The sequence below is a fragment of the Ambystoma mexicanum genome, chromosome 4p (genome assembly GCF_040938575.1).
Source record: "Ambystoma mexicanum isolate Mex_15411 chromosome 4p, UKY_AmexF1_1, whole genome shotgun sequence".
NCBI classification, from domain to species: domain Eukaryota; kingdom Metazoa; phylum Chordata; class Amphibia; order Caudata; family Ambystomatidae; genus Ambystoma; species Ambystoma mexicanum.
Window position 1 is genome coordinate 1189775196 of NC_090927.1, and position 27206 is coordinate 1189802401.

Below are 27206 nucleotides of genomic sequence, written 5' to 3' on the forward strand. Positions count from 1 at the left end.
AAAAGTGGTTTCGGATTTCCATTGCTCTCAAAAGTTACATTTTCCAGTGTTTTTTCCTCTGCCTCACGGTTCCAAGGCAGAGGAGCAATTCCATCGTCTGGATCAGGTGCAGGCTCTCTTAAGTCGCTCGGACGAGGGATGTCTGGTAATATGACCAGCTCTTCATGGGACATGATGGGGAACGTGCTGGCAGGGCTGTGCCTAAACCGACCCTGTCAAGGTGGATCATTATATCTTGAAATGGAATGATCTGGCTGGGATAGATGTGCCTGAAGATCTCGGGGCTCATTCTGCCAGAGGGCTGCCTGCCACCTCTGTCCTACAGAGGGAGATCCCTGGCATTTGCCAAGCAGCTATGTGGGCTTCACTGCACACTTTTCCCAAACATTACTGGTTTAGGTGATTTCTTCTTTCTCTCTGCCCTCCTCCAGATCTACAGACTGCTGTGGGAGTCTGTCATAGATGAGGAATCTGTGGGATGAAGGAATCTATTAGAGAAAATTACTTACCTCTTGTTAATGTTTTCAGGTGAATGTTACCCCCACAGATTCCTCATCGCCCTCCCAACCCAATTGACGGATAGCTAGTACACATTTATTTATTTGCTCTGCTGTCCTAAAGTGCTAGGGGAAAAGGCAGAACTGTGAGGTCATGGGGGACAGCAACTTCATATATACTGGTCCTGATGTCATGTCAAATGCGGGGCACATAGAAGCATGGAGCTGAGCCATACTGCGCCCTGTGGTGGCAGAAATATTTCTGAAGATCAGCTGCACTGGAGATCGAATATCATAGATGGGGAATCCATGGGAGGAATGTCCATCTGAAAGAACTTACCTAGAGGTAAGTAATATGGTGTTCTGCATACCAACCGCTAGATTGTGGGCTATGTATGTCATGCAACTCTGAACATATACAAACCGCAGAAAGACTATGGCTGGTGAATAACATTTCATATACTTATTTCTGTGGCTCATGAGCATGTTTCATTGATATGCTTTTTGTAGTAGGCCATCTAGTGTTTGGTCCAGAGTATTTCAGGTGTTTTACTGAAATCTAAAGACAGACATTGACTGTGGCATTCATTTAACTGTAGCTCTATACTATATGGACTGTGTATACAGAGTTGACCATAAACTTGATACCCCTGAAAAATGTTTACCCACCATCACTTCCATCACAGACTGCAGACATGGAAGACAACTTCTTCCAAGCGGACAGTCTTGTTGCTCTAAAAATGGGTATAGGTTGTATGAGAATAACAATTCATAAATGTTTTGGTTCATGTTCTCAGGGCCCCAGGGGCCAAAAGCACATATCAAAAAGACTCTAATTGTTGTTCCAAGTGCAACACCAAGTACCCATGGACTGACATCCGTAAGGTGCGCAATCATGCATGATCTGTAATGACTAATCTGTTTATAGCAATCATAATATGCCAACAGCTGCTACCAATCCTGTACCCCTGTAACTAAATTCCTGCCAGTAACAGCGCCACAATGCCCCTGGGCTGTCTGCGTGCTATATAAATATAAAGACATTTTAAAAAATGGTTTACTATGTGATCATATGGAGGAAACCTGCAAAACGTATAGGCAGATTAAGTCAAGAACATTACAATGCTGCAGGGTGCATATGCCATAGAAGCCAAGAAAGGGAGGACTTCTGTAGTGCAAGACCTAGGAGAACAAAACATTTTGGTTAAATCACCAGCATAATGATTAGGAGAAGACAATAAAAGGACAGAGTCTTAGGAGACTCCAGATTTGGAGATTGGGCCACACAAACGGGGATAATACGACACTCAATGGGGCCACTTCAAAATGTGGCATTAAAGAAAAATCATTGTGCAGCAGCATCCCCAATGCCCAAGCTTATACTTGATGGTCAAAGCCCTGTCCAGCGCCGAGACCGCGGAGTAAAGAGAAAAACAGAGCTGACACTTGACCATTATCACCCATAAACCAAGCACAGTGAAGTCCATCGCTGAGAGACCTAGCACTTAAAGCCATGGTGCAGAAAGACACAGCACGCACTGAAGAACAGATTGGTGAAGTGTTTCTCTGCAAAACATGCCACCAAAGTCCCATAGGATACAGAAAAGACACACAAACATACCTCCGCCCATAACCATAAACAGATTTGAAGAATTCACACGGGGAGTGAATGCCTAAAGTACTCTCTTCTCAGTCAAGGTTCTCTAGCCACAGAAACACAGGACGAAGGAGACTCATCCTTATGAAGCACCAGATAATGAGGAAGGAAATATCTTAACAAAGTTAACTCGTCTAGACCTCTTTTATATAGCATAATCAAAATGCCAGTGTTCACAAGACATAGTATTCACACGTGCAATGGCTAACCTTGATCACATTATGTAGGAAAGTAATGCATTGTGGAAAAGGAAAAGACGCACAGAAATAAGTTTGGGAACCAACGTAACTAAAGTGCCTCAAGCACATATATGCATCCAGATTAGTCCAGGGGTTAGACCCAGTTAGTAAAGGTGAGGCTGAAGTGGAGGAACCCTCAGGGTGATACTGATTGGGAAGAGTATCCCATGGATTTCCTGTAAGACACAGAACCATCATTGTCCAACAACTCCACTGAGTAACAATACAAGTATGTGGCAGTCCTAAATCGGAATACAGCAAGATTTAGCATCCACATGTTGGAGGAATATTAAGAAAAACCTTGACAAAACATTGGGCAATCCAAAACCCATTGTCTACTGTATCCCGTTTTATTAAGGACACTCCTGCTGTTGGCCACCCCTCCCTGTTTTCTCATGCTGACATGATACTGGAATTCTTGAAAGGACGAGCCTTGTACCAACAGGCCTTACAATTAGCAAGGGCCTGTTCTAAGGACATGACGAAGGAAAATAAAAAGGTTTATCGACCATCAATGGCAAGGCCTAATAGACGTAACCGAGAATAAAGATAGCACAGCCTTTTGGAAGAGGGTAACATCAGCAAAATCTAATGACAGAGATGTAATCCTGGGGAATATCCCAGAAACTATTTCATTAAAACATTTCAACAATCTTTATTCTGAATCTGCAGGATGCTTGGGGGCTTATGATGATTACCAGAGAATGCATCACAATCCACCTGCGCTGCAATGCACAATGGGAGTAATCAATAAGACATTAGAATTGCAGAAGTAGGGAAAAACTCCGGGCACTGACTTGATACCTGTTGACATCTTTAAGAATGGCCAGGGAATTTGGGTGTTGGTCTAGTATTGTCTGTTCAATGCCATCTTAGAATCTTGAGTTGTTCTGGACTCATGGACAGGGGCGGTTATTGCTCATTAAAGGGGTGCCAGGAAGACCTCCACTAATTACAGACCAATCTCCCTTCTGGATACAGTGGGAAAGGTATATGCAAGAACTTTGCTACTGATGTGACGCAACCAATACATATTAGCGTTGGGGTAAGGCAAGTTTGCGGGCTTGCCGCAAAACTCTTTTATGTTTTTATAATAATAGTATTGCTAAATTACAGAATATGCAATATGATGCACTGAAGCTGGGAGAGGATAGAATGCGGTTGCTGTTTGCGGACAACGCAATTTAAATTTCTAAGACTCGTCGTGAACTGTGGAAGCAAGCAAAAGCATTTAATTAAGACTGTCACTAATGGGCTCAAAATTAAGAACAAATCAAATCTATGGTATTTGCACCCCCACGGAAAAGAGGGAAACAAATACTCATTATAGAGATCAACAAGCATAGTATAGAACAGGGGGACAGATTTGACTACCTCGGTTCAGAAGCTATGGTAATTGGTCCAGTCAACTGCAAAAATTAATGCTTTCTTTAGAAAGATCTAACAATGCTATATTTAATTTTTTCATAAATCGTGGTAAAGACTTTTTTCCCAGCTCTCCAACTTTATAATAGGCGCGCTAAAGCTTCAGCTGTGCTTGGAGCAGAAATTTGGGGTGGACCCAGAGCACATTTCTCAAGAAGGCCCTATGTTTACCCCAAAGTACCCAAAACACAATATTGCGCCTAGAACTTAATCAAAGGCAGATATCGGGTGCAATTACTTTCAGCCCTTTTTTCTTCTGGCTTCCACTGTGGAGTTCACCACATTTAGCCAAATATAGTCACCATGTCAGATCTTCTGTCACAAAGTGGCTGGACAAACGTAAATTAGTGCAGTCATGTCAAGACCCAGTTGAACTCTTTGAGCTATGTGGACTTTTGGCATAACCCACATAGGATAAATAGCCATAGCAAGAAACACCTGCATAAAGTACACAACACTTTATTGTTAAAACATTCCAGCATTAATTGTGGCCAGTCTAACCAAGCTGCTTCATGTTGGGACTCTAAATCCAATTTTGGGTATGGAAATGACATGGATACAATTTCAGCCCTGTATGCACGGACCCTGTATATTACATTTATCTCCACCATTCCTCTGACAACACCCCAATTTGCTTGGCACATGTGTATCCGAATCGTGTCCCTTTTGCCTTTAGAGCAAAGACGACATTATTCACTTTCTCTTCTTTTGCCCATTGTACTGAGGTCTAAGGGTACCGTATTGAAAGCCAATTTTTATCAAATGTGCAAAACGCCACCTGAAGGATGCAATAGTACTCTGTAAATCTACAGACAGAATATTACTAATTTATGCTGTTTCATGTTACGTTTGCCGAACATGGTCTAAAAGGAAAAAGCATGCCACCCCAGCAGCCTTGCCCGATCATATAGCAGCACAAGCTTGTGTGTGTGGTGGATGCGATAAACCATACAGTGACATGCAACATAAATAGAACCTAAATCACAAATGATTTAGGATTACCAACAAGTGTTAGCTGCAGTGCTCATCCCCAAGAATCCCCATGCAGCAGTTGTGTGGAAAGCCAAAGGAATGGCACATGTTGGTAAAGTACCTTTGCACCTAATAGGAACAGTACAGCACGTAGGGGTAAGGATAGAGTCAGGTTTAACTTGTAAGTGGTGGTCACAAACCTTTTTATATTTTTATGTGTTCTTAAATTTTTCTAAACTGACTTTTAATCGGGTATGTTTATCAATGATGTGCTTTTAAATTGCTTTTATGAAACAAATCTAAACTAAAGCATTATTGTTTTTTCCTTTTTCTTTTTTAAAATCCTACCTGATAGTTGCGGTCAGGTATATCAATGGCTGGATAGAAAGCCATTATAAACATTCATCACATTATCTACTTTATATTTGAACTCCATCTTAGCAGACTAGATATTGAATGCAGTTAGGAAGGGATTTCTCATGCACCCGTATTAAAAAGCCCCACTGAGAGGGAGCAAGAAAACGTTTCCCAGAGGAAGATGGCATACACACAGCTAGGGCAACAGCACTTCTCAGCCTATATTATTGTAAAAAGGGGTGAGGTGCTACGACATATCAAGCTAATGCCCAATGATGACAACTGACCTCTGACATTAAATATAGCAATTCAATGCATTGCTTTTCTCCCGCAGATTCCCCTCATCTAATATTCCCTCCAGCTTTGCTGCTTCAGAATTTTTTTCGATAGGAGACCTTGTGGACCTCGACTCGGCCATCGTTCCGTCGTGCTCAGCGTCTGGTCGTCGGCTCCGGACGTGATGTTGGGCTTCGTATAAGTAGCCTGTCACCGCGCCCCAACCTCAGTTCCTTTTTTCCGCACACTAACGCGCTGCTTTAGGAATACAGTGCATCGACTCTTTGACGTTTTCGTTGGTAAACTTTTCTTTTTTCTAAATCGTCGAGGCGAGATGTCAGTCACAATTGTGGCACCAAGATGTCCCTTACCGACAAACATGAGTTGGGTCTCTGTGTTACTCACCACACCAATCGGCCCGGGCGTTGATCAACAGGACACAAGTCAATTGGAACAGGGAGATGTCGCTCTCTGGGTCACCACTCGTCGGCCTGAGTGCTCCAAGAAGCAGGAATCCTCAACTTGAGATACACCCCTCTGCTGTTCTAACAATAGACAGGTGTTGATCACACAAAAGAGTGGGGAACACGTGCACCACCAAACCAAGGCTGCAAAGAAAGCACAGGAAGTAGGTTAATGCAAGGTTGGAACAAAACCATACAAACAAGGACCCAAATGGACTTCCTAATACCTGGTGGTGTTGGTGTTCTAGGCGTATGGAGTCTGAACCTAGATGGAAAACCAAGGAAGACTATCAACCCACTAGTTCCCGGGGAAATGATAACTGTAACGCTCACCTGATTCCCACGGAGGCGCAGGTCTGGCTTCGAGTGCTGATGCTTCTTCAATGGTGAAGCGCAGGACTCTGAAGATGGACAGGAAGGGCCCTCTACTCTGGCTTCTCCGGCTTGTAGGAATATTCCCCTGTGCGTGAAAAGGGAGTATTACCTACTGACTGAGTTATGCTCAAGCCTCCCACTCTTTTCCAACCCTCCACGATACGCTTCCACGATTCCCTGTGAAGTCTCACCTTAGGGTCAGGAAGCATGAGCTCTCCATCCTGCTTCTGATGCAGGGGCGCGTTGAAACCCAGTTACGTCACTGGATTGAGGATTGATGGGAGTTCAGGTAAGCTTGACTATTCAGGTAAGGCTCTGTAAAAGTTCAGTTGCAAGTTCAAAAGTCCAAGCTTAATAATAATGTTCATTGTCTTTTTGCAGCAAGCGCTAATGCTTATGTCTTTTTTCCCCTTAGGGGCCGGGGTTCGGAATGCCAGAGATATGGCGCCGACCCAAAGTGAAACGTGCAGTTCCAGTTCCAGTAAATGGCAGGTTAGTTCTGGACGAGCGCTCGGGAACTGTCTTTGCATATGCTCATTCAATGTCTTTGTCTTTTTTTCCCCATAGGGGCCGGGGTCCGGAAAATGCCTGGAAGCGGCAAGACCCGAAATGAAATGGGAATGACACAACAGGTAAGTCTTATTCCCTTCCTTCTCTCACCTCTTATTCTTGTCTTTTTCTCTAGGCTCTGGGAAGTGGCTGTGTATCCGGATGATCGCTGCTGAAGATGGAGCAACCCAGGAAAGGTGAGTGAAATGCAGCGCTGCAGCGATCGTAACGAAATGCTTTTAAAAATAATGTCTTCCCTTGCAGGATCGTCGGTGATGTCTCCGTGGTGCAGATTTAGCTGGTAAGGTCTCTTGTCTCCCTTTGCAGGTGACCCAGGATGCTGACGGGCGTGGCTGAAGTCCAGATGCAGGAGCTGACACAGTGAGCGTCCAGCTGCGAGGAGCAGAACAACGCGAAGCGTGAGTTGCTGATCGGGTGTGGTTTAAATAGCTTTGGAAGAAGTTCCAAAAGTGTATCCTTCCTCCGATCAGGTATGTATCCTTCCCCGACCACACCCGGGTGGAAAGTAATCCCACAGGTAAAGTAGTTCCATTCAGGCCTCAAGAGGGCCTGGATGTGGCAGCATGGTCTGCATCAGGTAAGTGCACATTAAAACACTTGAACACATGACTAGCTTTATGAGCCTGGCGCCTAAGGCGCCAGGACTGCGTCCAAAGGGCCCCAGCTTGGGCCCGCTGGCACTCCCCTGGGGGAAATGATGCCTGCCTCTGGGGTTGCTGGGTCGGACCTGGCTCCTTGGAGGTAGGCATCATGACAATAACGGAGTATACAAACGGAAGGAGTAATGAGACTAATTTACCAAGAGGGATAAGGAATTTGGCATGTAGGAATGTCACTAGTCCAGAAAAACGTTAGGATAAAATAACAAAGGGGGAGATTAGTACAGGAAATGTTTCCCGGGTGGCACGAGGGTCGCGCTAGTTACGGGTTGGTGCACTAATCAGCAAAGCGTTAGGGGGTGCACGTGGTGATCCTGAAGAACTTGTTTTTGTATGTCTATAGTTTATTGTAAGGAAGGAAGAACAAGGATGGCTCAGACTGCAAGCGTAAATGTGAGTTTACAGATAGTGTTCAGCCGCTGTGCGATTGGCGGAACCCTGTTAGTGCTCGTAGGTGATTGCAGGATTTCAGCAGCTTTGCAAGGGACGTAACACTGATAGGGCTGATAGGCAATTGCAGTAAGCTGCTGCGAGTAGCGGAATATGGGCAGCACTTACTGATAGTCTCAGCAGCTGTTGTGGGTAGTGACTGCTGACAGAAGGGAATCCGAATGCAGGCTGGGTCGTCAACAGTAGGTCAGAACCAAGCAAAAACGTGGGGCAGAAGGAATCTGTGAGGTATTTCCTAGTCGTCACAGAAGGTCCCAGCAAGGTACCAAGGGGTCAGGCAAAAAGGATTCCGATGAACGTAGCCTTAGTCAAAGATACAAGGTAACCAACAAAGCGTATGAGTAATGCTGCAAATAGAAGCGCTGCCACCCTGCCCAACGCCAACTTTAAACAGCAGAAAGAAGGTGGGCCCTGCGTATCTGCGTCACGGGGGAGAGCCGGTGACGTGTCACATGACACGGACGACTCACTTTCTCTGTAGCCGGTGAAGTTGTTGAAAGTTTCCATGGCAACTTCCACCTATGCCAGACAGAAGACTTCGTGCAGCGGTTCATATGAAACGCTTGTTTGCCGGCACGCAGCACATGCAAATGCAACCTCTTATGTGTAACACTCTGGTGCCTCGGCATGGGACTGCCTGGTGTCCTTCGTGCACCAAGATGCAGCCAAAATCACTTTGCGACTGAGCTGCAAAACTCACTCTGGGTCGACTGCCCTCAAAACCTCTGGTCCGGTTGGCGGTTTGGTCTTCGGAGGACGAAAACTAGGGGCATACCCTGGAAAAACACTGGCGGAAGAAGGAAAGTCTTACTCGAGGAGCACTCTTCCTCATCCCGAAAAAAGAAAAGGTGCCATTGTCGGGATTACGAGTCATCGACGGAAGAAGGCAAGCAGTCGGCTGGGCCTAGCACCCGCCAGGAGTGGGAGGATTTTAAATACTCAATGATTGATATGTTAATGCAGCATGCTACAGTTGACGCAGCTCCCACCCCCACGCAGCATGCCTCAGAGGCAAGAGCGGTGCTCGGTACACCCGACCCCCTCTAGTGCGCCCTGGACCGATGTCGAAAGAAATACTATGGAAGCCGGACTACCCGCGAGTGTCCAAGGATGTCAATGCTACGGCGTCTCGACCTCAGTCGACACCGACGTCCACCATCACAGCGCCGAAACGCAAACCGCCAACAAGGTCTTTACACCACAGCCTGCTCCGAATTTTTTGAGACAATGACAGTTATCTTCGGCGTTCACGATGCAGGTGACCAAGATGTCGACCCAATGTTCTTGGGCTCAGGTGGGGTCGACATTTTTGATGACCAAGGTAGGCTTTTACAACTTGCTCAAGGCCTCCAAGACGCTAGCATTCTGGACACTTCGCCTAACCTAGAGTTTCAGCAGTCCCAGCCCTATCTTCACAATATAACTAAATACAGGGCTCTGGTAGAAAGGGTTATTGACACCCTGGGATTGCACTCAACAGTAGCACCCCCCAAGGTTATGACCTTACTGACATCCTAGAGGAAGGTCTTGCCACTGAGCATAACATGCCTCTGAACCCGGCCATTGCTGGTCCCTTGATATCTCTGTGGCAAACTCCATGTTCCATCCCTCCCGTCAGCTCCACCATTTCTGGGAAGTACAGGCCGGCTAGAGGAGACCCTCTTACCTTTCCTCTCACCCTTCCCCGGAGGGGCTTGTTATGCAGGCTGATACAGTCTCTTCTAGACCTGCATCATCTACTTCCACTCTGCCCCCAGACAGAGAAGCAAAAAAGGTAGCTGCCTTGGCAAGGAAGGCATTCACCTCGGGTAGCATGGTCCCCAAAGCTACTAATGTGGCAAGCAGTTTTGCAAAATACTCTTTAGGCCTTTGGACAGCAGTGGAAAATACTGGCCAGTTTGTTCCGGAAAGTGAGATGTGGGAAGGCTTCATTACTGCTAGTGACAGATGGGAAGGAGGTGGCCAAGCAATAGTTGCAAACGCCTGGACATCGCTGACTGTGTGGGCCGATCTATGGCTTGGGCCATAACATTGCAAAGATAGGCCTACCTAAAAACCTCTGTTTTTTCTCCGAGTGCCCAAGTGAAACCTTTGGACATGCCCTTCGAGGGCGATCATCTTTTCTGCCACAAAGCAGACGATTCTTAGGAGAAATTCAAGGAATCAAAATTCGCTGCCAAGTCCTTAGGCCCAGCTGCGCAGCCGGCCACGCCTGCCTTTAGCTTCGCCTCTAGGGCATACGGCCACTGGAGATATGCTCCTGATGGCAGAAGAGCACAGCTACCACTGGCCAGGCAAGGGCAGAAGCGTTACTCGTGCTCCGGAAAGGTCAGAGGAGCTTCTAGAGGTCAACAGGCAGTGTTGGGGGCGGGAGGGACCCAGCCTCAGAAGCTGCTTTGATTTCCCCTCTCACAGTGCACCGGTTGGAGGATGGTTGACGGAGCACTTGCTCCAGTGACAGGGAATTACTTCCGATGCCTGGGCTCTAAAGCTCATAAAATGGGGTTATTGTCTGTCATTTCTAAGAAAACCACCAGGCAGACCACCCCCCCATCTCCATACAACTGGGACAGGAGCTCCAGGAAAAACAGATATCCCTGTTGCTGAAGGGTGCGTAGAAGAGGTACCTGCTGAACAGAGAGGATCGGGTTTGTATTCCCAGTATTTCCTGGTGACCAAGAAGAGAAGAGGTCTCCGTCCCATTCTGGACCTCAGGGCCTTGAACAAGTTTCTGAGGAAAGACGAATTCAGGATGAGGACGTGTTGAGAGATTCTCCATGCTCTCGAACTTCAGGACTAGCTGGTGTTCATAGACGTACAGGAAGCTTATTTCCATGTGCCAATCCATCGAAAACACAGGAAGTTCCTAAGGTTCACCATAGGAGATATGCACTCCTATCAGTTAAAGGTGCTTCCCTTTGGTCTGACCTCTGCCCCAAGGGTCTTCACCAAGCTCATGGCGGTAGTTGCAGCTCGCCTCAGGAGATCCAGAGTCCATGTATTTCCATATCTGGACGACTGGCTGATCCGAGGGAAGTCTGTAGTGCAGGTCTTGTCCCATCTGCAGGACACCTGCTCACTGATGCACATGCTGGGCTTCTCTCAATTTTAAAGAAGTGCCACATGACACCAGTCCAACGGCTCCAATTCATCGGAGCAGTCCTAGATACCCAGGTGGGGGAAGGCTTTCCCTCCTGAGGAGAGAGTAGTCAGCTTGACACAGATGGTGGTCTTATTCTGGAACAATGTCACTCTAACAGCAACTTCCTTCCACGCCTTCTAGGCCTAATTTTTCTAGTGCCAGAGGCAAGGTTGCGCATGAGGTCGCTGCAATGGTTACTGAGAAATCAGTGGTCTCAGTACCTCAGCACATTCTCGGATCTCCTCCGTGTCCACGTTGGTGGTCAATGACCTGCCCTAGTGGGCAGACCTCAACAGTCTTTTGGCGGGGGAACCCTTCTGACCTCCTTGTCCTCAGACCCGAATGGTCACAAATGTGTATGTTTGAGGGGTTGGGGAGCTCACTGTGAGGATCTGCAGGTGAGTGGCCTCTGGTCAACAATGGAAGCCATGTGGCACATCAACAGGCTGGAGTTACGAGCCATCAGGCTAGCCCTGAAAGTGTTCGCCCTGTCACTCCGTGGAAAGTATGTCCTCATCCTGATAGACAACACAGTGGCGATGCACTACCTCAACAAGCAAGTGCACTCCCGCCCCCTCTACACGGAGGCGATGATGCTTTGGTTCTGGTTGCTGGAAAACAGGATCTCGGTCTCTGCAGTTCACCTGGCAGGCACAGAGAACAACTTGGCGGATGCTCTGAGCAGGCAGAACACACTTACATGAGTGGGAAGTGTGCCAGGAAGTCCTAGAGGAGATCTCCTCTCTGGCGTACCACAGCAGTGGATCTGTCAGCAACGGGCCCAACAGGAAATGCGTACTGTTCTGCTCAAGGGAATGCGTTTCTGACGGTTTGGACCTTCCCTCTCCTTTACGCATTCCCTCCGATTCCAGTAATTCCATGGGTTCTCCGGAGGTTGAAGGGGTTTTGAGCAACCATGATCTTGATTGCCCCAAACTGGGCGAGGAGAACGTGGTACTCTGCCCTCTTGGATCTGGCCATTTGTCCACCTCACTGGTTACTTCGGCGCCCGGATCTCCTAACCCAGTCGTAAGGCCGGATACTCCATCCGACACTGGAATCCCTCAACCTACATGCGTGGCTCTTGAGAGAATGAGATATGATGACTGCGACCTCTCAGAGGAAGTACTTGAGGTGTTGCTGGCTGCACGCAGACCATCTACAAGATCTTTGTATGCGTGCAGATGGAGAAGATTTGAAGCGTTGTGCCGGGAATGTTAGATTGACCCCCATCTCTTGACCCCCCACTATAGTGATGGAGTTCCTTCTGTCTCTGGCCTCTGCGGGCCTTCAGGTCAAGACAGTCAAAGGATATTTGGTGGCTTTGTCTGTGTTCAAGAGATCCTCGAATCAAGGTAGTTTTTTACGATCGCTGTAATGGCACAATTTCTGAATGGCCTTGTAAATAGGTTTCTGCCAACGCCCTTTGTTGTCCCAGATTGGGATCTAAATCTGGCTCTTACATTTCTCGTGGCGGCTCCTTTTGAGCCTTCTTGGTGACTATTACATCCACTTTTACATCCACTAGGGGGGTCAGTGAGCTACATGCCTTATGCTGTAAGCCACCCTTGTACTTTTTCCAGGAGAAAGTTTCTCTCAGGGTAATGTTTAGTTTCCTTCCCAAAGTTGTATCAGAATTTTACTTATCACTGTCCTTCGACCTTCCGGTCTTCTATCCTCCCCCTTACCCTTGTAAGCAGGAGGAACGGTTTCATCGCCTTGACTTTAAGAGGTCGTTGAGTTACTATGTCGCCAGGACAGCTGATTTTAGGAGAGCTGACTAGCTCGTCATGGCTTTTTCCTTAGCCCGTAAGGGCCTGCCCATAGCAAAGCAGACCTTATCCTGTTGGATAATTCTCTGCATGGATGATTGTTACCAGGCCGCTGGGAAAGAATTGTCAGCAGGCATCCGGCCAATTCCAAGGGTGGTCTCCGCATCCACTGCATTGCAGAGGGGGTGGTCCCTGTCTGGGAAATTTGTCACGCTGCGACATGGTCATCTTTGCACACCTTGCCAAAACACTATAGCGTGGATGTGGCTCGTGCTTCTGATGCATGTTTTGGCAGGGTAGTGCTGCAAAACCTTTTGATCTAGCTTTCTGCCCGCTTCCATTGTTGCTGCTTTGGGATTCTATCAGATGAGGAATCTGCGGGAGAAAAGCAATCCATTGAAGGAGAAATTACCTTACCATAATGTTCTTTCGATGGATTCTTCTACCAGAGATTCCTCATCTCCCCTCCATCCATCCCGGCTCAAAGTCTGTGGTTTGTGCGTATCTTTCTATTTCACCTTTACTTGGTGATGGTCCTCTGTGTCCATTTTCTGTCTTCCTGCCACAGTCCTAAAACAATTTTTTTTTCTAGCACTACCTTAGTGTTCTCCTTCAGAGGGCTATATTACTACTTTTTTTTAAAGGGCTCATTAGCGTGTTTCTTCTCTGTTTTGCTATGAAGTATGTGGTGCTCTGGAAAAACAGGGGGAACTGAGGTTGGGACGTAGTGATGCTCTACTTATACGACGCCTGACGTCACGTCCGGAGCCGCCGACCAGACGCTGAGCAAGACTGGTCGACTGTCGAGTCGAGGTCCACTACGCCGCTTATCAAAAAGCAAAATTCCGAAGCAGCCAAGATCTGCGGGAGAAGAATCCATAGAAAGAACATTACAGTAAGGTAATTTCTTCTTTAGTAGCTTAGACTGTCTGCCAATCTTGGACTTGCCACTTTTCCTGCAGTCTCCTTGTTCTGCCGATTACTGGCTCAAGAGTTTTCTTGCACCCTTTTTCTTTCTTCACATCTTGTGCTTCAACTTTTTGAGTTGTTGGTTCATTGGCGCCAAGTTGTCTTTCAAACTCTGCATAATCTGGAGGTGTTGATCCAGGAACATCAGCAAGAGCCGAGGAGCCTAGCCTATCCTCACCCCTTTACTGTAGCCAACAACAGGTTCTTTGTTTTCCCGAACTGAGGATCTTCTCAGTCTGGACACAGCTCTATTTTAATCCTGTCCCTGATTGTTTATGTTCAGGGATTGGAGGCTCTTGTTCCTAATTCCAACATGGGTCCTACCCCTTGAGACCAGGGTCTGATCCTTGTCTTGGGGCCAACTGGCATCTATGGACCGTGCTGTTCATTTTCTTGCTCCTGTTCTTCAACCTGAACCTTGTTTTTCTCTGCCAACTCCTCCTAATGTTCACCAACCTTCTCCATAATGTATTCTTCCACCTCTTGCTGAGGGTTGCCAACCTCATATTTCTATCTGGCCTCCTCCTGTTTTTTTTCCAATGTTCTCAAGTTTATCAACTTCCTCCTTATTGCATTCTGCCATCTCCTCCTATAGTGTACACCCTCCTATCCAGCTATTTTATCCCAACTTCCACATACTGTCCAAAATCCTTCTCCATTCTGATCTCTCCTTCTTGACGCCTCCTCAACCCTGCAGGTCCTTCACACATCCACACCAGTGTAGGGTAAGCGATATAGCATCTGCTGCTGCTTCTGCATTTGCTCCGCTCATAGAGCGAGAACTGGTACCATTGCCCGGACACTCCACAAACTCAATTTGCAGGCTGCACGGAAGATTTCCACAAACTCCTGATGCCTGTGAAAGTTCACGATCAAGGCTGTACAAGAACTTGTGAAAGGGCACTTGATGTGTGAGCAGGCTCCGGCATGGTAGACTGATTTTGCTTGCTGTAGTTTCTTGTTTTTTTTCAGGGCCACTTGGCGTCCTGGTCTCTTAAAGGAACAGGGTTGTTAGTGTGGTGCTTTGTGAAAAGGAGGGAACCTTTGTGGAAAAGTCCCAACGCTGCTGGTAGTGTGCGAGTTGTGGCCTATCTTGAGCCCGGGATGCCTTTTTGATCATTCTTAAAAAGCCAGTGCTGCTGTTATTCCTGTGGTTATCAAATGTTCTGTATTAGGGTAAGTGGGACTGCCAGGTGATCCATCCCATACCACCCATGGCTTCATCCTCTAGCTTTGTGTGGTACCCACTAGATAGCCATATCATTAGACAAGGGGCTTCGCCACATTGCATACTACATTACAACCACGCATATATCCACTCTTAGAGCCACACATGCACACTGTATACACCCAAAACCCAAGTAAACGTTTACAAACAGACCCACATCTTACATATATTTACTTTGCCAATACACCAATCCGCAAACTGCACAATCTTTAAAAAAGCCAGCCCTATTGTCTCGATCAAAGCTTGTTTTGAGTGTTGCTCCAAGTATCTAGCTTTAACTGTAGAAGTGCTGCTTTACAGTTGCTGAGATTCTTGCATTTAGTTATGCTCATCTTTTTAATTTTCATTACAGACTTCTTCAGTTATGCCAGCGGACTATGGCGCTTCCTTTAGGACGAGGAATGTTTACTTTGTTCTCCCATCATCCTGTTCCAACAGAACCGTTACCTATTCCAAAGCTGAATCTGACAGGTTCGTACTTGTGACTGTTATGTTATTGGGGGGAAAAAATGTGTACGGTTTTTAAATCTGTCAACACCAGCCTGATATTATTAGAAACATTGCTACCAATTATTTGGTATGTGCTTTTTCGGTTGAGGGCTGCGTTTAGCAATAGCCACGCCATAGCAAGAATAATACTGTGAAGGTAAATAATATAGAGGTATCTTTGTTGGAAAGTCAGCGGGTCTGGCTGAAGTATTGGGGTTGCCACTTTTGGTCAGTGGTGACACAGGGGATATTACAACCTGTTCTTATCACACCACCAGATACTGTTTGACCTTTCTGTTAAGATGAACTCTATGCTGCAAAAACGTGCATATGTCTCACCCTGGGTCTTAGCTTTTCAAATCTAAAAATAAAGCATTTATTTTAGTGGGAGGCATTTTGAAGTGAAAATTATTGTGCCCAAAGGAAAGACTCATCCAAAAAAAATGTTTGGCTAAATCTCATGTTGCCTTACTTTTTACTCTTTTTTTTTTTTAGTTCCCTTGTGTTGTATCTCCATGCATCCCTGAGCTTGCTGCAAAATCAATTCTAATAGGTTCCTAGCTGTCCAGACATTCCTTCTCTTTTAAATAGCTATAGACGTGGGGTGTATCCAGCAAATATTTTAAACGGTCGCCAAGCAAGCTAGTGTGTCACTCAGTGGCTGTCGCCACATCATGGACACGGGTAGCACTGGATGTGATGTAGCTGGTACATATATGCACTAGAATGTCACTCCATACTGAAGTTCCTTTTTTCCACACATTGCTCATGGACCCTTTTGTCATCTTTTTCAAATATTCCCCCCCACCTCCTCAAATATTTCAGCATTTAAACCCTGCAAAAAATGCAGGCAGCAGATTGGTTTCCTGGGAGCAGAGCAGGCCAAATTTCTTTGATGCCCCCATGGCTGTCTGGTTTCCATGGGCCTGACTGCGGCTCCACACAAAGAGGGAGGCTGGGAGAGCAGGTCTCCATCCCCTTGGACACAACATAAGTAGTCACTTCGACACTAACTGCAGACGCTTTGAGGAAGGATAATGAAGCAAAGAAGCTCAAGAAATCCACATCTTTTCCACCAGATACTGCTCTTGATTAAACTCCAAGAGGTGGTGCAACTGGACGCTACCCCCACCTACTATCCAAAGGCAGAGGAACTGATTCCTGCCTTTGCAAGGTTATCCAGCTGACCTAGAGGCTTTTAGGTAGCCCATGCAGTTTACTTTTCGGCAGAACCCCCAGAATCTAGTGCTCCTTCACTGGACAAGGGGGTCAGGCCGCAGCTCCCAACGTTTCTCCCCATGCTCCTTCATTTAATGGGGCAGATAAATCTTCTGCTCTCCACAGTCCTTGGGGTTCAAACGTTGGTTTCCCCTTTTGCCAGATTGAGCAGTTACTATGCTGGTGCTACTAACATTTACCCTGGCACTGCAGCCAATGCTGTGTGCAGGGTACATTTCTCCCCCTACAAAGGTTTTTGAGCCAGCAAGGTGTTACCATTTTTGTGGATGTCACCGAGTAAAAGGAGTTGAAGATTGGGAGGATATTTAGAGGTACACTCTTTTTCTTGGTAAAGTGGGGGGAATACCTGATATTTAAATCCCTGCCTTTCCCTTCATCTCCTCCCTGACCCAACTTAATCCAATTCATTGTAAAGTCCATCTCAACATCTCTATGTATGCAAGTATGCAGCAAACATCACATCACTCCAGGTGAATGTATGCTACTAACAACCCACACCAAAATGCACTAATTTTGCTTTGTCTTTTTATTTAATCTCCTTGTAAATCACCCCTGTAACCATCTGTATATTCCATAATTAAGGCATCCCAATACTGTTTTGTTTTCAGTGTCCGATTAAGACTCGCCTGGTACTAGCTACTGGTGCCGATTTCCACTTCTTGCTCCTGTGAAGGGCCTATCGAGCCATCTGCTCCCATCTCTCCAATTTTCTGTCTTTTTTTTGTGCTGTAAAGGTTTGTCTAGTGCATTACTGTAATTGTGTTTTCAAATGGATTGCTTAGTTCACAAATGCATTCATATGCATTGGCTCTTTAAAAGAATTGTTATCAAGAATGTAAATGTCTCGGTATGAAAAAGAAACCCTGGTCTAGACAGCATGGTGGAAACTTTGTTGAATTCTATGGCACTCGCTCAGCAAGTCCACATAAACATTTGTGCTGATTGAGTTAATCTCTGCATCCTTGAAGAGATGTTAGTTTTATCTGGGTCCTTATCTGATGACTGTATGAATAGAGCTATGCCATAGGGACACAGGTTAGGTGTTGAATCTGCCACAGTAGCTCTGTATAAAATATGTGACGATGCCGCATATTAGTCCTCTGCTAAATGAGGGCGGGGGGACTAAGTGAGGACGACCAAGGGATCATCCTCATGATACCCATGTGTCAGTCATCCACTGTTTCAGGGAGGCAGCTGGCTCCCATGGTCGCCTGTCTGTCTGTTTCCGGTCTCGGTCTTCTTCATAGCTCCTAGAATATCTGTCCCACTCCATGAGGCAGTCTGTTTTTCAGTCTAGTGTGCCTTCCAAGTCTGTCTCCCACTTGTGCTGTTCTATCTTGTCGCATTTGCCCATGAGGTCCTGTTTTGTTGTACCCATTGTGAAAATATGGCTGTTTATTTTTATGGTGTTTGTTCAAAGTCTTTGTTGTCTAGATGAAATAATTGCTGGAGTTTTTTAGAGGACATAAATTTAGCCTCCTGCATGTATTGGCTTACAAGCATGAGCTCTGGTACGCCCCAGGTTCTACACGAGATAGGCTCCACCTCAATCTTGAACACCTCTTTAAGCCCTATGTCGCATTGTGCTAATGAGTTGGACAGAGCCCTATCCTCTAGCGAATCTACTTCTTAACCTCTATGGTGGGATGTAGGACTGCATTCTTGTGAACCGGTGGACTACCGGACTATTGGATACGTGCATTGGACTATAGAAGCGATAGAAGAGATACTTAAATGGATTGTATTCTCCCGCAGATTCCTCATCAGATAAATATTCTTCCAGCGTCATCTGCTTGGAAACCTTTTCAATGGGGGTGTAGTACGATTCGACATAGACCATCCACTCCTTGACTCCAGAGGTGAAGTCAGACATATATATATATTACATCACGATGCCCTCGTACTTCATTTCCCTTTTTCTGTGCGCTCATCATGCTGTTTTTCAGAACATTCTCATGAGAGAAATTTTTATTTCACCGTTCGTTCATATGTCGTGCCCTTAGACTTCAGGATTCAAACTTTGCCAGGACTGCAATTCGAAAATGTTGATCATCGACCCGCATGGCATCTGCCTTGTGGTGTCTGGGTAAAGACAATGAAATCGAGGAGTGCAGTTCCTGCCAACAAATGAACCAGAAATCCATGATGGGACTGATCAGCGAAATTGGTGCTTCGGCTGCCTCCACCGAAGTCCCTGGCTCGTTCGACCGTCAGGTTGGCTGGCCAAGACACTAAAGGCTCCACGCCCGAAAAAGAGGACTGGCGCTGCAAGAAGGCGTAGAAACGGTCACACTCCCGGAACCATTCATCATCTTTATCATCACACAAGGAAAAAAAGCCATTGACACAGACATGACTCGGATTCATTGGAGGAATGCAGTAAGATCCGCCTAATCCCCCTGGCACATTGAGGGAAGAGTGGGAGGTGTTCAAGGAGCAAATGCTCCAGCTTTTCCAGAAAGCCACTGCAGGCACCACGTCTCGGAGCTGCAGGCGAATACAGCACTAGTTGCGCATGGAGGTTCCGGCGCCAAGGTGTCCATGTCTGGTCCTACACCCTCTGGCTTGACCACGGCAACCGGGATACCTGCTCTAGTGCTGAGAGGCACCAGTGCCGATAGGCCTAGTAGGAATTACTACATCGGAGTAGACAGCCGAATGTTCCTTTTGCCCCCGAATCACAATCTGTGTTTTTTTTACCCTTACGTTGATTTATCATGACAAGGGGGAACAAGTGCCTTTTGGTTTTGAGCCTGTGGGCGGGGTAGCTGGAGGAGGCGATTTCCTCTCTAACCAAGCGGCTTTGCTTGCTCTGGTGGAAGGATTGCATGACACAAGGGGGTTAGACAAGTCTCCGGACCTGGATCTGGAACAGGCTGCTGCTTATGGTCACCCTAATGTACAGTACAGAAGGACTGTCAAAAGGGTAGTCGAGGGCCCCAACTAAGCCCTTAACTTTCTATGAATTAATATGATAAGGGACCGCAAACAGAAAGGGCATTGCCATTTAACGCGGCTATCTCAGACCCCATTACCACACTCTGGCAAAGGCCATGTTCCATGCCAGCTGTGGATGCAGAACTCCCAAAAAAAAGCTAGGAGGTTGGGGTGGTGGGGGATTTATCCTTCCTGTCATCCCATGCCAGAATAAAAAAAATAAGATGTCTGGGGGGAGAGGGGAGGGTTATCCTTCCTGTCATCCCATGCCAGAAGGCTTAGTGGTGCATGCTGCCACAGTGAGCTCTAGACCAGCCACATCCACCTCTGATCTCCCTACACACAGCTAATCCAAGAAAACGGATTCCCTGGCCAAAAGGAGCTTAGCCTCAGGAAGCATGGCCCTTAAGGCAGTCATTGCATTGTGCGCATTCGCCAAATATTCTAAGACTATGGAGGCTTATGGCAGAAGCGGCGGAACACATCCCAGCTGTTGAAATGTGGGATGGGTTTCTATGTATCATTGACGATGGCAAGGAGGTGGTATGCCAAGCACTGCAGTCGAGCCTGGACACTGGATTGTGTAGTCTGAGGGCTCAGTAATGCGTGGCAGACACTCGTTTGAAGATCTTTCAAAATATGCAATTTTATTGTTAAAGAAAATATATCAAAATGCCTCACTGTCCCTACTCTGCTGAGGAATTGCCTGCCTATTCTAAAAGCTAAGGGGACACACTCTGACTAAGGTTAACTGGCCCCAACACTAAACAACAAACACACAAAGAAAAGATATGGTAATTCAACATGACATGAACAATATCCACATTTCCTTTATGACCTTCTAATGTCCTGGGAGATTTTTGCTTCCCCAGGATTCAATAACTTTGGCAAATGTTCAAAGAACAAAAATGTCTTTACTCCGTTCTTGAAGTTTTTAAAGTTTAAGCTCATCAACGAAAGTTCCACTGGCAATACATCTCCTCTTTTGGGTGAAGTTATACACTTTTCACTTCTTGCAAAATAACCCCAATCCTAATCCTGGCCACAATGCTTCGTCACTCCCCCAGGGAGAGATTTTCCACAGTTCAAAAGAAAATGCATTATCCGCACTGTCAATGATGCACAGTGCATGGTTAATAGTTGGGATTCCTTGAATAATAGCTTCTACATTCAAAATGGTAAATTTGTCAGGATGACTTCTTAGTACTGCTGCTTCTGCTTCAATAACGATATTTCTACTTGTTTTACCATGAGAACAGTCACCTTTGTCCCACAGTATGTCACCTCGGTTTCGACAACTGCAATGTAGCATCTACTGACAACCAGTTCTACCTCTTGAGTTTCAATACTTTGAACTACTGCCACAGCTTCAAGGACTTTTAGACCGACTTCGACAAGATAGATTTTTAAAGTACTTAAACAAGATAGATTTTTAAATTACTTCCACCTCCTCAGGTATGCTAGGCACTCTTCCTTTAAATATCTTTCTTTAAAGGGTCAGCCTCCTGCCTCTCTTGTCTAACTGCCACAATGACAACCTGTGGTTACCTTGAAGACTCTTCTCTCTGTCCTCCACAGTCTTGGGCATTACAAGTTGAGTCTGCTTCAAAATAATCTTTATAAGCAGCCAGTTCCTCTTCTCCAACTTTACCTTTGCCTTTCTCCCAGCTATCTGCCCAAACCATTACCCAGAAGCCTTGGTTCCTCTCCCTTAGCTTCAGGTTATACTTGCACACTTGTATCTCAGGCCTTTTGGTTGTTATTGACTTCACAATGCAACTGGATTGCTCTAAACTCGGAGAAAGGGTCAGGTTCTTCACAATTAGTATGGGGTACCTCTTGTTTTTGTCAGGGTCCGGCTTGACTGAATTCCACAGGAGCTGATGCTGGCCCCACAGACCCTCACCAGGAGTTCACCTCTCAACCCTTAAATATAAGCTGAGCTGAAAACCCCAAGAAAGGGAAAGGGGAATTTGGAGAAAATAACAACGGAGACACTGCAGCCCTGCAACCGTCTGGTATCTGTGGTAAACAAATACACCTGGTTACTTATATGATAAGATAAACTTCTTTTCTAAAATTATTCTAAATAAACTCTTTACCTCTTAAACCTCAGTAAAAGACTTAGAGGCTAGTAATCTGTGTGGAATATCTTGTAAATAATATCTTGTGTTGTGCATATAGTTCAAGCCACTCAAGTCTCTTTAGAATCCTAAAGTGATGGCCCTTGCAAACACCTTTTCAGAACTAGATATTCTTTTTGCTTCAAAGTTCTTTTAACTTTATGTAGTTTTCAATGCTTTTATAAATTGCAGTCTTTCTCTGAAGTATTGAATCCCATTTGCATAAATTACATTAAATAAATATTCTTTAACTTCCTGGAATGCTGCTTTCCTTCTGCGTGTGAATTGTTTCCTTATTTACACAAAGAACGTATAGTTTCTTCCTTGATAAGCATGTGCGATAAACATGTGAAATCAGAAGACGTGAAGAATTGTCCTCGCGTTTAAAATACACACGCGATTCTTTACCAAACTCGCGCGTGTGAAAAAATATGTAAACGCGATAAAAATAACACGCGCTAGTTAAAATGGACTCGCGCTCTATCGCTACCGAACTCACCTGGAGAAACGAAACGTATTTCACGTAAAATAGTTCACGCGTTTAAAACAACTCGCGCTTCATCAAAATGGACTCGCGTCTATCGCAAACCAACACACGCTTTCTCATGAGACGTCTTTCACGTAAAAAATGTACACGCGCTAAAATTCACTCGCGCAATTCATTTGGGCACGCGATCTATCGCTCTGAATACCCGCGCGCTTTCAAAAACACGTAAACGACGACTTGCGAGCTCGCACACACATTAAACAGTCTTGAAGAACATTACACGCAGTTAATTAACTTTAAACTCCTACGCACTATCTTCAAGCTTGTTTTCCTTATAATAACTTTAACTGTAAATGTCTCTTTTCTCAAATGATTTTGAAACTTGTTAACTCTTTAAGTTTTCTTATAAAAGAAAATGAAAGTTCACTGTGACAATCTTAAAATCTTTAAAAGAACGATCCCACCTGATGTCTTCTTGTTCAAACTGGATCAGCTAACGATATTCTTACTTCTTTGGTAGATTTTCGGAGCTCTGATTTAAGGAGCTTAACTAATGTACAACCAGCCACTGAATTTCTTTGGATGAAAGGCAGTTTAGAATCTTGCTCACCTCCCAAGAATCAAACCCATTGTCCTTTCCACCAATCAGGCAAACCAAACATATCATTGTTCCTTTAACCAATCAGATTAAGTTTCTTTCGCTCCATCTTGACTTGGGCAAGCACAATGTTAATTCTATGTAAAAACTCTTCCTGTTACTAACCCAGCCAGCTCTGAAAGCACAACTAACCCAGCCAGCTCTGAAAGCACAATGTTAATCCTTTTACTCTTCCTGTTACTAACCCAGCCAGCTCTGAAAGCACAACTAACCCAGCCAGCTCTGAAAGCACAATGTTAATCCTTTTACTCTTCCTGTTACTAACCCAGCCAGTCCTGACAGTTTTAGGCAATGCTTGTTCTCTTCTATTGTGTAATGCAAGGAATGTCGCTTTGATATAAAGTATAAGGTTCAGTCTTTCGGTAAAAACTTCAATTAGCCACGCGCGACCACTCTTTGTGGTAGTTTTCACGCTTTAAATGTGCATATGTAATTATCTTGTTCTTCTACGGGAATAGAGAGTTCAAGCCTCCTTGGGGAATCACAATCAGGCATTCGTGTCCATTCTCTAATGTCGTTTTCCCACGGTAAAGATTCTAACTCTTGTATCGTTAAAGTTAAAATGTTTGGGAATGGTCGCATCAGCGGCCCCTCTCCTTAATTAGGGACATGCAACACTTTTTAAACAGTAATAGTCTTTGAATAGTGGAACAATGTATGTTCGTATCGTTGGCTTCTTGCGCGAGCAAAAAGCTTTTCACTTTATGAGTTTGTTACAATTCCATTGTTCAAAGGATTTTCAATACAGCAATCAACTTATACTCACTCCAAATCTTAGACGAGTGGCTAAGGAGCAGGTTATTGTTTCCGACCAGGCATGCACAATGTTTTAGAACGCTGTGCTTCACTCACTGTCTTCTGAAACACATGATCTGCGTGTCGCATACTACGACTTACACTTCTTCTGGCACGTTGGGGACCCACACCCTTCTCCTGGACAGCTGTCTCGGGTCCGGCCACACGTTTAGGGAGTCCCCTTTACTTCTGAGTCCTTCGGCTTGACAATTGCTTCTTGCCTCAGTCTCCAGCACGCCAGCAGCTTGGCAACAATGGCTCACATGGGGAAAAACATTTCTCCTGCATGTCTTACGTTATGCAGGCTCTGCACCTCAGAGCCTGGGAGGACAGGACTCTCTCAGAACATGCAGGCAAAATCTGCTGTCTTCACGTTCCGGCAACCATCTTGTTCTCCCACTTCTGCTTGGTTTCCTGGAGCCTTCCTTCTGCTTCCAACGGCTGCAGCCTACACTCCAGCTAATGTTCCAGATCGTTCTACTCCTTCCTCCTGCCTGCACCTGAGGGGGCCATTTATGCCTCACAGGTTCCTTCAGGTGCGGACTGTTAGGCTCAATTGCCTGACTGTTACAATTGCATGCCTCTTCAGCCCTCTTCCTCATCTCAGTCCTTCTGGAGTTCTGGAAATTGTAGTTCCCTTCAACAAAGTTAGTTATTTCAACTTCTGCTGTTTGGCAAACAGCCATCAAAGTGTGGGATTACGGGGGAAATTAAAGAGGGGGTTGTCCCAGTCTTCCTGGTCTGTCCCCTCTCATCTCCCCCATGTGATCCTTTCGCAGTAGACCACCCCCAGGGTTGAGATCATGAGCGTCTGCCTTTCCCTGGCCACATGAGGAGGGTCCCAGACCAGGTTTCTGGGAGGAATCATCTGATTCATCACAGTAGGCCGTGCAATAGGGACGTCTACTGTGTTACGGAAGTCAGCCTACTTTCACAGTTCTGGATTCTCACCAAAGGGCCAAGCTTAACTTCTAGACATAGCTTTCGATGGTGAGCAACTGTTGGGCTTCAAGGCCAATGAATCCTTGCCAATGTTCAAAGACTCCAAGTTGTCTGCCAAGTCAATTGGCCTAGCTGTGCAGCAACCAGCATGGAAATCTTTCAGCTTTTCCTCTAGCGGTAGAGGCTACAGACAGTACATTCCGTCTGGAAAGGGGGCACAGCTCCCGCATGCCAGGCAAGGGCAGAGGTGTTTCTCATGTCCCAGATGGAGCAGGCGGGCCTCTAATGGCCAGTAGACTGCAGCAGAAGTGTCAGGGGCAGCGGCGCCCACAAAGCCATTTTGAGTTCTCCCCACATGTTTCTCATGTTGGAGGGAGAATTTCCGAACACTGGGACAGTTGGAAGTAGATAACCTCTGACGTCTGGGCCTGGCAGCTCGTTGAATTGGGGTACTGTCTACCTTAATTAAGAAAACCACCAGACAGACCACCACCCCCTACACAACAACTGGAACAGACGCTCCAGGAAGGACTAAGAGTCATGTTATTGAACAGTGCAGTAGAAGAGGTGCAACCTGAGCAGAGAGGATCGGGATCGTACTCTATTTTCTGGTACCAAAAAAACAAAAAAAGAGGCAGGACTTTCCTGAGGATAGACCTGTTCATGATGTTGACATTGAACGAAATTCCACAGGCTCTGCAGATCCAGGACTGGTTGGTGTTGCTGGTACTTCTGGATGCTTTTCATGTGCCAATTCATCAGAAGCGCAGGTGGTTCCTGAGATTCATCAGGTGCACTCGCCATCAAGTCAAGGTACTCCCGTTTGGCTCGCCCTCTGTGCCCTGGGTTTTAACCAAGCTGATGGCAGTGGTGGTGGCGGTGCACCACAGGATATCCAGTATTCACGTATTCCCATACCTGGACAACTGGCTGATTCGAGGAAAAGCTCCAGTACAGATATCCACGCAGCTTGAGGAAACTTGCTGTTTCACGGTTTGGACTTCTGCCTACATTTCCAGAAGTCCCACGTCATGCCAATACAGATGCTCCAATTCCTCTGAGCACTCCTGGATAAGCGGGTGGGAAAGGCTCCCTCCCACACCCTCTCAAAAAGAATCACCAGTGTTCAGGCAAATGATCAAGGTTTCCCAGAGCTATAGCAGCCTACCAGCGGCTTTCTTCCTCCCCTTCTTTGGTCTCATGGTTTCCTGCATTTTTCTGGTGCCAGAGGCCAGACTGTGAATGCGACCTCTGCAGTAATTATGATATGGCATTTATAACGCACCTATACACAAGTGTTTCAAGGCGCAATGTTGAGGGATCAGTGGTCCCAATACTTCGATATAATGAAGGACATTCTCAAGGTGTCGAGGTCAGTCACTGGCGACCTCTCTTGGTGGGTGAACAGAGAAAATGTTGGCAGGGAAACCCTTTTGCCCACCGTTGCCCGAAGCCCAGATGGTCGTGGTTGAGTCCGATCACTGTAGGGACCTGCAGGTGAGTGGCCTTTGGTTGCCAATGGAATGCCAGTGACATATCCACAGGCTGGAGTTGTGGGCGATCAGGTTGATCCTGATGGCCTTTGCGCCCTCCCTCAAGAGGAAACGCATTCCTATTTTCACAGACAACACAGTGGCCATGCACTGCCTCAGCAAACAGCGGGGTGTTCAGTGTCTGCCCCTATGCGGGGTGTTCAGTGTCTGCCCCTATGCAGGGTGCCACTGAACTATGGTTCTGGTTGATGGAGAACCGGATCTCCAGCAAAGGGTGCACTGGTCAACACATTCCTGGTGGAGTGTGCATTGCACCTCCATTATGTGTTCCCTCAATACCTGTCATCCTGGAGGTTTTCAGGAGGTTTTGAGCCACCATGATCTTGATCGCCCCAACATGGTACAGTTACATACTCTGAACTCCTGGACTTGACCATCTGCCCACCTCTTCGGTTGCCTCGACAATCAGACCTATCCCTGTCAGAAGGTCAGGTGCTTCATTCAAACCCAAAATCCCTCAATCTACATGCGTGGCTCTTGAGAGGTTGAGATATGATGAATTAGACTTCTCAGAAGAGATGCTTGAGGTGCTACTGGCTGCACATAGACCTTCTACGAGATCTTTGTATGTGTGCAGGTGGAGAAAATTTGAGGCGCTTTGTAGGGCACGCAGGATAGACCCTAACGCTTGTCCCACCAATACAGTGATGGAGTTCCTTCTGTCACTGGCCTTTGCAGACCTTCAGATAGTCAAAGGCTATTTGGCGACTTTGTCTCTGTTGAAGAGGTCACCGGATCAGGATCCTTCTTCACAATCCTTCATACTCCTGCACATACCTCCAAGGAAGAGGAAAGGCGACACAGACTGGTCCATAAGAGGACACTGCTTTTACATAGCTAGGACAGCAGAATAGAGGCATGCCCACCAACTCTTTGTGGCTTTCTCTCTGTCCAGGAAGGGTCTGGCTCTTACCAAACAATCAATCTTTCA

General features: G+C 46.2%; 1 protein-coding gene across 1 annotated transcript in view; it reads left to right on the plus strand.

The window, feature by feature from the left end:
* Positions 1–27206, plus strand: part of ANAPC1 (anaphase promoting complex subunit 1) — a 2053226-nt gene that overhangs the window by 925401 nt on the left and 1100619 nt on the right. Inside the window, exon 26 of the mRNA XM_069606837.1 lies at positions 15405–15523. Coding sequence (XP_069462938.1) covers positions 15405–15523 — 119 coding nt within the window. The remainder of the gene's footprint in view (positions 1–15404; positions 15524–27206) is intronic.